General features: G+C 66.5%; 1 protein-coding gene across 1 annotated transcript; it reads left to right on the forward strand.

Annotated features, from left to right (window-relative positions):
• The first annotated feature begins 2189 nt into the window (after positions 1-2189).
• On the forward strand, positions 2190-7423 carry ENPP7 (ectonucleotide pyrophosphatase/phosphodiesterase 7). Its single transcript, XM_058285023.1, has 5 exons — positions 2190-2442; positions 3779-3924; positions 4821-5447; positions 5905-6175; positions 7341-7423. The coding sequence occupies exons 1-5, from the start codon at positions 2190-2192 to the stop codon at positions 7421-7423; spliced, it is 1380 nt and encodes a 459-aa protein (XP_058141006.1).
• Positions 7424-11623: the final 4200 nt, after the last annotated feature.

The following is an 11623-nucleotide window of genomic DNA, read 5'->3' on the forward strand; positions in this document are numbered from 1 at the left end:
TGGGCCCTGGCACCAGCTCCTGGCTTGCCTGTCTCCTGCCTTTCCCCCTGCGCCCCCAGCCCCCACCACATCCCAGCACTCCCCTGCTAAAACCAGGCACAGAAAACAGCGACGCCGCCCGGAGCCGTGATTATATTATCCTGGGATTAATTCCAGCTGAGAGGACAGAAAGCCCAAACACTGGAGCTTTAACAGCACAAGAATTTGCCTCTTGCTCCCTGGGAGGGTGAAGTCCGGGCTGACCCGGCCAGGGCTGCCCAGCCACGCGGCCCCAGCACAGGGTTCAGGAGCCAGGCGCCCCGCGGCTCACCCTGGGGACCCTGCGCCCCCTCACGGCTCAGGGGGCGGCACCTGAGACTGAGGCGCGAGAACGCAGGAAGAATCAAAAGAGGGAAGCAGCACCGGAGGGGCGGGGCCGAGAGCGGGCACGTGACACTCTGCTTCTCCCCATTGGTCAGAACATAGTCACATGGCCCAATGTCATCGCAAGGAAGGCTGGGAAGTGTAGTTTTTGTGTCAGCGGCCATTTTATTATAGAAGCGGGCAGCAGGGCAGCTATTAGGGGACCCTTAGCGGTTCTGCCACGACATAAAGTCCCGACTCCTCCATGACCTTCAGGGCCCTGGCCAGACGCCCCCAGCTGATAGCCCGACCGCCGCCTCCTCCTCTACACCCCACCACGCTCGCTGCCTGCCTCCGCTCGCTGCCCCCGAGACCCCAAGCTCTTCCTCACGTCCCTGTGCCCAGAGGGCTTCCCTGATTCTACTGGGTGAATTGTCTCCCCCGGAAGAAATGTCCCAGACCTACCTCCCAGCACCTGTGAACGGGACCTTATTTGGAAATAAGGCCTTTAAGATGCAATGAGGGGAAGCGGACTTGGCCCAGTGGTTAGGGCATCCGTCTACCACATGGGAGGTCTGCGGTTCAAACCCCGGGCCTCCTTGACCCGTGTGGAGCTGGCCCATGCGCAGTGCTGATGTGCGCAAGGAGTGCCGTGCCACACAGGGGTGTCCCCGCGTAGGGGAGCCCCACGCGCAAGGAGTGCACCCCGTAAGGAGAACCACCCAGCACGGAAGGAAGTGCAGCCTGCCCAGAAATGGTGCCGCACACACTTCCCTGCCGCTGACGACAACAGAAGCGGACAAAGAAACAAGATGCAGCAAATAGACACAGAGAACAGACAACCGGGGGAGGGGAGGAATTAAATAAATAAATAAATCTTTAAAATAAATAAATAAATCTTTAAAAAAAAATAATGCAGTGAAGGGTCTCGAGCTGAGGCCACCCTGGATTTAGGGGGGAGCCTAAAGCTAATGACCGACGTCCTCCTAAGGAAAGGGGGGTGTATGACACAGGGCAGAAGGCCACACGAGGATGGGGCAGGCACTGCGGTGAGGTGCCAGGGAGCACCGGGGCCCGGCGGGAGCCAGCAGTGGGGCGCGGGTGGGCATCGGGTCCTGCAGCCCTGGAGCTAACTAGCCCTTGCCGGGTACAAACATCCAGGGTCTCGCCCCCTCAAACCTGCTGTAAATTAGCCCCCTGCACCCACTCCGTGGTCCTGTCCCAAAGCCCCCGCAGTTGTCTCCACGGCCATGCTTGCCCAGCGCAGGCATCTGCTTCATTGGCCAGAGGCCTGTGCCCCCCTCAGCTATGAGCCCCGTGAGCGAGGGAGCTCCCCCTCTGGGATCGCCCCACTTCTGGCCCTCCAGGACTCCTGGCTGCAGCAGGCACCCCACACACATCTGTTGCACGACCCACAAGTGGGTGGTCGTCTTATCCCGTGGTTCTCAAGCTCCAGCATACGGGGTGGTGGCTGTGTGCGTGGACCCCTCCCCAGGGAGGGCGAGTGGGTGGGCTTGGGGGAGGGGGGCCAAGAATCTGCCCGGGCCACACATTAAGAAGCGCCCGCGACACCCTCGAAGGGGCTGGGGATGGGTCTGTGATGTCAGATGAGCGAGCACGTGAGGACACGGGCAGGGGAGGAGCCCACGGGCTGGGCCCGGGTGCCAGCCCCTGGGCGTGAGGGGGTGGCACGGGCTGGCGGCCGGGCGTCCTCTCCCTGAAGAGGCAGGTGTGCGCACAATCTCCTTCCCAGAGATACCCGGGCCGCGACGGGCCAGGTGACTCTGGGACTTTGCTCTCCTGCTGGGAAGGAACCGGCCGGCGCACTCGAGCCCGGGGAGCCCGTCATGACGCGCCACGCCGTGCTGCTCGCCGCCACCCTGGCCGCCCTCCTCGCCCCGGGGAGCGGAGCGCCCGCGCCCGGGCGGGCGTCGCGGAACAAGCTGCTGCTCGTGTCCTTCGACGGCTTCCGCTGGGACTACGACCAGGACGTGGACACCCCCCACCTGGACGCCATGGCGCGCGACGGCGTGAAAGCCCGCTACATGACCCCGGCCTTCGTCACCATGACCAGTCCCTGCCACTTCACCCTCGTCACCGGTGAGTGTCTGGCCTCGGGATGGGCCACGGGGGGGGGGGGAGCTGGGGAGTGCCTGAAAAATCAAGAAGGGGACACCCTCTCCGGGGAGACACATGCCACGGCCGAGAAACCGTGGCCGTGCTCACCGCCGCTGACAGGAGGCGAGCACGGAACGCCCCGGGACGGGCAATCCCAGAGGGCTTCTGGAGGAGGCGAGAGGGGCCCCGCGGACCCGGCCGCCGCTGTGCCCAGCTTCCTCCCCTCCACTTCGCTGCCTCCCAGGCCCCCACCGGGGCTGCGGGGGCTTCCTCGGCTTGTGAAAGTGCTTCAACAGAAGGTTGAAAAGAAGATAATCCAATAGCACCCAAGGGTGCTGGAGAATGGACCGGCCTGGCCCCTGCCCCGTGCCTCTTCCCGGAGGCAGCACAGCCGTGGCTTCTCGGGCACCCTTGCCGGACAGCACCAGCGTTTCCTTCGCACACAGCAGCCCCCGCTTCTCTCTTCTGATGGCACCTTTTGAGCCTGAATGATCGTGGCGGGGGGTGGGAAGAGGGGGCGCCCTGTCCCTCCTTTCGAAACTCCTGTGCCTTCTTTTTTTTTTAAAGATTTATTTATTTATTTATTCCCCCCCCCCACCCCGGTTGTCTGTTCTCTGTGTCTATTTGCTGCATCTTCTTTGTCTGCTTCTGTTGTTGTCAGCGGCACGGGAATCTGTGTTTCTTTTTGTTGCATCATCTTGCTGTGTCAGCTCTCTGTGTGGGCGGCGCCATTCCTGGGCAGGCTGCACTTTCTTTCGTGCTGGGCGGCTCTCCTTACGGGGCGCACTCCTTGCACGTGGGGCTCCCCTATGCGGGGGAAACCCCTGCGTGGCAGGGCACTCCTTGCGCACATCAGCACTGCGCATGGGCCAGCTGCACACGGGTCAAGGAGGCCCGGGGTTTGAACCGCGGACCTCCCGTGTGGTAGACGGACGCCCTAACCACTGGGCCAAGTCCGCCTCCCTCCTGTGCCTTCTGAACTTGGGTCCGTGTGCCTGCATCTCCTATTCAAATCATCAATGTGCAAAACTATCTCTGGAGCTCCCCTTGGTTCCTCCAACTCCTGCCCAGGATGCGCTTTTCCGGCTGGGCGGTGGTTTATCTAACGACCCCCTCCCGACGGCGCTGGGGGGGCTCCCACCTGCCGCTAAGGCGACCCCGGCCAGCGGTCCCCCGGCGAGCGCGCGGTGCCAGCGGGCAGTCCAGCTCAGGACGCGACCAGAGGGCGCGGGTCGGGGCACGCGGGGACACCGCGGTGGGGCCGAGGGGCCCGTCCCCAAAGCCCAGGGCCCCCGCCCCACGGCCGGCCTCCCCGCAGGCAAGTACATCGAGAACCACGGCGTCGTGCACAACATGTTCTTCAACACCAGCTCCAAGGTGAAGCTGCCCTACCACGCCACGCTGGGCGTCCAGGGCTGGTGGGACAACGGCAGCATTCCCATCTGGGTCACCGCCCAGAGGCAGGTAATGCCGCCCCGCCGCGGCCCGAGCCAGGGGCAGAGTCACTGCTCTCCGGGGGGTCCTGCGGCAGGGGGGCTGGCCAGGCGCTGGGGAGCCCCGACTCGGGTCATAAGAGTGTGCCGTGCTCCCTGGGGCCGCGGGGCCCTCCCCGCCCGAGAGCAAGGGGTCCCGGCGGGTCACACTAGGGAGCCGCTGGGTGCGTTCCCCGCCCACCCTCTCGCGGGCTCAAGAGCCTAATTCTGGAGCCAAGGTCAAGAGCAGCAGGGCTGAGCCCAGGGGCCCCGCCAGGCCACGCTCGGGGCCACCGGGGAGCCGTGGGGCCCAGGCCCACCTTCGGCCAGCGCCGTCAGCCCCAGCCCCCGAGGCCCGGCACGCTGGGGGAGGGCCTGCACGAAGCCCCCGGTTGCAGGAAAAGCCAAAGCCCAGAACTCGGTGTGGGACCAACAGGCCGCAGGGCCGAGAAACGGCAGGGACGACAGCTGGGACGGGGGCGGGGGAGGCTGGGGGCTGGGGGCGAGCGGAGGAGGTGTCCCGCCCCCCCACCCATCCTCGCCGAGTCCCAGACGCCCCTTGGCCCTCGCTGCCAGCTTGAACTTGCACGCAGCCGCTCCGCTCTGCTCTGCCAGCCTCTTGGGGACGCCCCTTCACTCCCCCCATAAGCGGTCACCTCGCCTGGACACGGTCAGAGCCACGCAGACCTGGGCCCGGGCTCGGCGGGGTTAACCGTGGGAGCTGGGGGCGGGAGCTCCCAGAGGCAGGGGTGCCATGTGCTCTGCCCTGCCCGCGAGTGACCCCCAGGGCGCCCGCGGCGTGGGTTTGGGGGTTCCAAATGAACGCCAGCGAGGGACTGAGTCCGCGACCCTGGCCGGCGAGTGGTGACGCGCCGCCCTCCCCGGCAGGGCCTAAGGACCGGCTCCTTCTTCTACCCCGGAGGAAACGTCACCTACCAGGGCGAGGCGCTGACGCTGAGCCGCAAGGAGGGCGTCCTGCACAACTACAAGAACGAGACAGAGTGGAGGGCCAACGTGGACACGGTGATGCGCTGGCTCTCGGAGGATGGCCTCGACCTGGTCACGCTCTACTTCGGGGAGCCCGACTCCACGGGACACAAGTTCGGCCCCGATTCCCAGGAGAGGAAAGACATGGTGCAGCAGGTGGACCGGACCGTGGGCTACCTCCGGGACAGCATCGCGCGCCACGGGCTGGCCGGCAGCCTCAACCTCATCGTCACCTCTGACCACGGCATGACCACGGTCTTAAAGAAAGCCAGCGACCTGGTGGAGATCCACAAGGTTCCCAACTTCACCTTCCAGGACATCGCGTTCGAGCTCCTGGACTACGGGCCGAACGGGCTGCTGCTGCCCAAGGAGGGGCAGCTGGAGAAGGTGCTCGGCCTGCTCAGGGGCGCCCACCCCCGGCTGCACGTCTACAGGAAGGAGGAGTTCCCCGCCAACTTCCACTACGCCAACCACCCCCGGATCCCGCCCCTGCTCATGTACAGCGACCAGGGCTACGTCATCCACGGGGTAAGCGCGGCCGCGCCCGACCCCGGGCCCCAGAGGGACGCCGCCCTCCCTGCGCGGTGCGGGTGGGGTGCGTGTTCGCGGTGCCGCGGGAGCCGAGGGAAGGGGCTGCGGGGCCCGAGGCAGGCGCGGACTGGGAAGAGGCCCCCGGAGAGGAGGCAGCTGCCGGGAGGCTCCAAGAGGCCTCGGAGGGGGCCGGGGACCCCGCGCAGGTGACCCGCCAGCCCCCGTCTGCCCGGAGCCTCCACTGGCCTCGCCGCACTTGGGCCAGGCTCTCTCTTTGGGGCGATTGACCTTTTGGGGGGCTCTGAGTGCAGGGGTGCCCGGTCCCACTTGGTCCCTTCGGCTGGCCTCCCCGCCTGGTGCAGCCGCCCGGCCTCTCCGGGGTGCCGGGGGTGGGGGGCCGGGCGGGGCAGCGGCCCCCCGCGAGGAGCCCAGGCGCCTGCTCCCTCCCCGGCAGAGGGTGAACGTCCAGTTCAACAACGGGGAGCACGGCTTCGACAACAGGGACCTGGACATGAAAACCATCTTCCGGGCCGCGGGCCCCAGCTTCAAGAGGGGCCTGGTGGTGGAGCCCTTCGAGAGCGTCCACGTCTACGAGCTGATGTGCAAGCTGCTGGGCATCGTGCCCGAGGCCAACGACGGGGACCTCAGCACCCTGCTGCCCACGCTCCACTCGGGTGAAGGCACGACACCCACGCCCATGCCCACACCCACTCCAGGAGGTGCACGTGAGTGTGCATGCGTGGAGGCCTGCGCACGCCGGGGGAGGACCTGGGCGTGCTGGGCATGGGGGTCTGCGCACGCCGGGGGAGGACGTGGGCGTGCTGGGCATGGGGGTCTGCGCACGCCGGGGAAGGACCTGGGCGCGCTGGGCATGGGGGTCTGCGCACGCCGGGGGAGGACGTGGGCGCGCTGGGCATGGGGGTCTGCGCACGCCGGGGGAGGACGTGGGCGCGCTGGGCATGGGGGTCTGCGCACGCCGGGGGAGGACCTGGGCGCGCTGGGCATGGGGGTCTGCGCACGCCGGGGGAGGACCTGGGCGCGCTGGGCATGGGGGTCTGCGCACGCCGGGGGAGGACCTGGGCGCGCTGGGCATGGGGGTCTGCGCACGCCGGGGGAGGACCTGGGCGCGCTGGGCATGGGGGTCTGCGCACGCCGGGGGAGGACCTGGGCGTGCTGGGCATGGGGGTCTGCGCACGCCGGGGGAGGACCTGGGCGTGCTGGGCATGGGGGTCTGCGCACGCCGGGGGAGGACATGGGCGTGCTGGGCATGGGGGTCTGCGCACGCCGGGGGAGGACGTGGGCGTGCAGGGGTGGGGCCTGCGCACGCTCGGGTGCACATGAGCGTGCGGCACCCCTGCAGGCCTGCACAGCCAGGCCCAGGGCACCCCGGGGCCCTCCCCCCGGGTCCTGGCCTCACAAGAGGCCCTCACGTCCCCACTGCCCCAGGCAGTGGCCGGGCCCTCTGTGTCCCACCGACTCCGGCAGGAGAGCAGACGAGATCCGCCCTGTTTCCGGAGGGGAGACCGAGGCCACGGCCTTCACGTGGCCAAGCCCACTCTGTCCGACACGGCCACGCGGAGCCTTTCCTTTCTGGAGCTTCTCGGCTCCCTGCCTCCCCCACACACACCCCTCACCCCCACCTGGCCAAGGTCACCGGACAGGAAGGCAGGCCCCCGTGGCGGCCTGCCTGGGGACAGATGGGCCCTCCTGAGCAGGGGGTGTGGGGGCCAGCGTGGCGGGGACAGGGCAGGGAGGGGACGGTGAGAGCCGCGGTCGGGGGCCCGTGGGGGCTCAGCAGGGCACTGCCGTGCAGACGCATCCACCGCGGGAGAACTTTGAGTGCAAGACGCTGCCCCCCGCCTTCATTTACGTTCACCCCCCTTCCCCTAGGGTCTGCTCTCCAGGCAGGCCACCGACTCCCCTGGCTGATGGGACTGGCAGCGACCGCAATGCTCCTGGCCAAGACCCCGTAGTGCCCACCGCTCCAGGTCAGAGGCCTGGGGGGAGGGGGTGGCGCTGTCCTCCCGCTGTCCAGCGTGACACCCCCCCTGCAAAGCCGGGCAGCCAGCCTGGAGCCGCCAGCCCTGCTGGCCGGTGCCCACGAGCCCCGGGCACATGGGGGCAGGGCCCGCCCGGCCTCCCTGCTCTGGGAGAGGCAGTCCCAGAGCGGGCGGCCCTGGAGGGCCCCGACAACACCCCAGACACTGGCACTCCTCGGCCCCTTCCCCAAGCCTCCCGGCCCTGCTCTCCGGGGACAGCAGGGGGCTCAGAAGCCCTCCAACCCCGCAGAGCCCTGGAAAGTCCGGGACTTGGCCTCCCAGGGACCCCGCGGCACGCAACCCTGCGGAGCCAGCTCTTCCGGTGAAGCCAACGAGGTCATTTATTCATCCGAAAATCTGTAACGGGTGCCCACGCGGTGCCGGCCTCTGCCCTGGACACTGGGGAAGGCCGCAAGCCCCGGGGTGTATCATTAAACCTGGGCGAGGCGGTGACACATAGCGAGCGCGTCGACCAACAGATGGCCTCACCACCAAGATGGTGGCAATGCCAGAGAGTGACAGGACTATTTCGTGGCCCTGGTGTGACACCTGAGTGACGAGGAGGGGCCGGGCCAGGCTCTGGGGGACGTCTCCAGGCGGAGCAGAGGGCAAGCGCCCAGCCAGCAGAGGGGCAGGCGCCAGTAAGCCGGCGTGGCTGGGGGCCGGGAGCCGGGGGGCATCAGGCGACCCCACCCCCGCGCCAGCCCAGGCACCCCGGAAACCACCAGGCACGTGCGCGGGGCTGGGGTGCAGTCTGATTCAAAAGAACGCGCTACCCACTGGGCAGGTGCCGGAGAGGCAGGGCCCAGTTAGGGGCCTGCGGGTCCACACGGCCACGCTGCCGACGTGGGCACGGCGACAAGCGGGCAGGCGCTGGCTGGGGAGGTCACGGCAACCGAGGCTCCCTGGGGGCCAAGAAGAGAGGGGAAAGGGGAGTCGAGGCTGAGCACCTGGGTGGAAAGTGGAGCCACCTAAGGAGATGGTCGGGGAGGGGCAGGTGCCGGCCCATCCTGCTTCTTTGAGACCTGCTAAGGGTCCACGTGGCGTCACTAGCCCACCACTCGTGTGTGAGTCTGTCCCCCAGTTCGAGGTTTGGGCTGGAGATTTATTATCTCTTTTTAATAAGATACGTGGATCATGCAAAACGATACATTAAAAAATATAAGAGGTTCCCATATGCCCCACTCCTCCCACATCAACGACCTCTTTCCTCAGTGTGGCACATCCGCTGCCATGGATGAATACATTCTGGAGCACTGCTGCACCGCATGGATTATGGTTTAGGTCATAGTTCACACTCTCCCCAGTCCATTCAGTGGGTTATGGCAGAATATATGATACCCTGCCGCTGTCCCTGCAATATCATTCGGAACAACTCCACGTCCCAAAATTGGGCTGGAGATTTAAAAGTGGATTTCTGAGCATCCGGATGGCGGGCCACCCCTGGGGCCTGAGGAGATGACCCTCCAGCCAGGAGGTGTGCGTAGAGAAGACGGCCCGGGGTCGCCACACCCCTGAGAAGGGCGGGGAGCCAGGAGCTCGTCCTGGCATGAGATCAAGAGAGGGAAGTTTTCCAAAGAAGAGGCAGGCCTTGGCTGCCAGAGGACCGCGCTGGCAGGGGCGGGCAGGTGGCCTCGTCCAGCCTCCTCCCGTTCAGAGAAGCTGGCCAGCAGGTCCGGGGCCCCCAGAAAGCGGCAGGGCCGTCTCCACACTGTTTGGCCTGGTTCCTGGTTCCCGGACGTGCGCCCACAACACTGGCTCTCTGTGGGGGATCGGGTCCTCGGGGCGCAGCTTCTGGAGTAAGGGGGGCCGGAACAAGGTTTCTAGAAACCCGCAGGGTCCACAGAACACATCCACACCCTTTGTTCTCGGAAAACCCAGAAAAGGACTCCACCCACGTCACTGTTCAGATTACACAGGCAAGGAAACCGAGGCATGGGGTGGGAGAGCACATTCTCGGGGTGCTTCTCCCCAGAGGGACAGCAGCCATGGGGTGCCAGCGAGCCCATTCTCTGGACTCCTGACATGCAGCCGCTGCCCATCCCCGTGCACGAACCACAGTCAGGTGCCCACCGAGACGTCAGCTGGTGCAGATGCCCAGACACAGCTCCAGCCGTGGCCGTGGTGGCCGCCAGCCCGGCCCTGGATTTCCAGCACAGCTGGTGACCCCCACCCGGAACGGGCTGCTGGCTGCGGCCGGCTCCCTGCCTGAGGCACCGCCGGGGCAGCATGGACGTGGCTCACCGCCCGGGCCTTGGCTGTGACCACCGGTGCCCTCCTCGCCCCGAGGACTGGGGGCAGCCCAGGCTGCCAGGCTGGCCCCCCTCCTGGGGAGCCTCAGCAGTACCCCCTGGGCTCCCCTCCAGCCCTCTCCCCACTGCCACCCCTCCACCTGCACCCGCCCCATGCCCCGCATGTCCAGCGGCGGGTCAGAACTCCAGCAGGGGCCGTCCTAGCCCCGCCTGGCTTGAGGATCTCCCTCTACTGCTGCCTGGTGCCCACCCACGGCTGCCCGGGCACCTCACCTGGGCCTCACCCTGGCTCCGCCGGACCCGCCTTGCCTTGCCCTGACCCTTTCCCCAGCCTCACGCATTGGTGTTTGCTCCTCCAGGCCCACGGCTCCCACCTGCGCCACAAAGCTGCCAGAAGCTGCCCGGCCCACTGAGCGGATGGGCCTTGTCTCCCGTTGACCGCCCACCACGGCCTTCCACCCGCCCCCCCAGCCCCCACCCCAGCCCCCACCCCAGCCCTGGCCATCATGGGGCCAGCAATAAACCCTCCAGCTCAGGTTCAAGCCTCCTCCCGCGCAGGCCCCCTGGCCCGTCCCCGACCCCAGCCGCACTGGCCCCTCGGCGCCCCCTCCCGCGCGGCGGACGCCCCTCCCCAGGCACAAAGCGGCTCGCTCGGCAGCCCTGCCCTCGGCGGCCACGCGGGGGCGCGCGGGTCCCTCCCGCCGCGGTCCCCGAGGAAGCCACCACCCTCGGGCTGCCGGCTCCTGGCTGCGGCCCGCCTTGGGCCCTGGTGCCCCGGACCTCGAGTGTGAATGCCCCCAGCCCCCACCCCCGGCCCCAGGGTGCCGGCCGTGCCAGCGGGCCCCCTCCCACACGCGGGTCACGGTCACGCAGAAAGGCCAGATGCGGATGGCAGACCGGCCCCCTAATGACCCAGTGGCCGCCGGCCAGGCCGCAGTGGCCACCGCGGGCGCATTCCTTCTTTCCGAGGCTGCTGTCGGCACCCCAGTCTCACCGGCCGGCCCCTGGTAATAAACCCTGAACCCGCGAGGGCGCACACTGCGGGCCCCTGGGTTCTGCGATGCCAGCGTGTGGTGTTTTTTAATTAGAGAAGTTGTTGGTTTACAAGAAAATCATGCAGAAAATACAGAGTTCCCATATTACTCTGCCCACCTCCCCAATAACATTTGGCATCAGTGCGGTACCTTTGTTACCCCAAAGAGAAGAGTAACAGAGAGAGTATTATTGTAAAGGAACTAATAACTACCGTCCCCGTATACAAGGGCTCACTGTGCTGCACAGTCCTAGGATTGTTTTTATTTTTTAATGTTTATTCTAGCAACATCGATACGACCTAAAATCCCCCCTTAACCCCATTCAGATGTATAACTCAGTGCTGCGCATGACTTCACAAGGCTGTGCCCCCCACCCCCCCATCCAACGTCGCCCCCAAACCAACACGGCTCCCCACCCCGCCCCAGCCCCTGCGGCGCTGGATTCCAGCCGCTGACTCCATAAAGCTGTTTAGCCCCCTGGGGGGGCGCACCTTGGTTGGGCAGATGGCAGAATGGGATTTCAAAGGGGGGAACTTTGCGTTTTAAAAAAAGAAGAAAAAGAATGCGGAGCTCTTGGTGAACAGATACGGGAGCGTCGTTTCCAAGGTACGTTGTTCAGAGGCGAAAAAAGTGAACCCCGCCGGGGCTGGACTATCACTGGGCACGTTTGGAGGAGATCCTAGACGAGTGCGTGGGTGAGTGTGCGTGTGCACGTGTGCACTGCATGCGTGTGCATGTGTGGGGCGTGCACGCGTGTGTGTGTCTTGGGTGTCTGGACATCAAACGACCCCTGAGGGGCTCTCAAGGCACCGGCTGTGCGTGGCGGCCTGAGCGGGGGTGGGAGGGGG

This window comes from Dasypus novemcinctus, chromosome 21 (genome assembly GCF_030445035.2).
Source record: "Dasypus novemcinctus isolate mDasNov1 chromosome 21, mDasNov1.1.hap2, whole genome shotgun sequence".
In the NCBI taxonomy this organism is placed as follows: domain Eukaryota; kingdom Metazoa; phylum Chordata; class Mammalia; order Cingulata; family Dasypodidae; genus Dasypus; species Dasypus novemcinctus.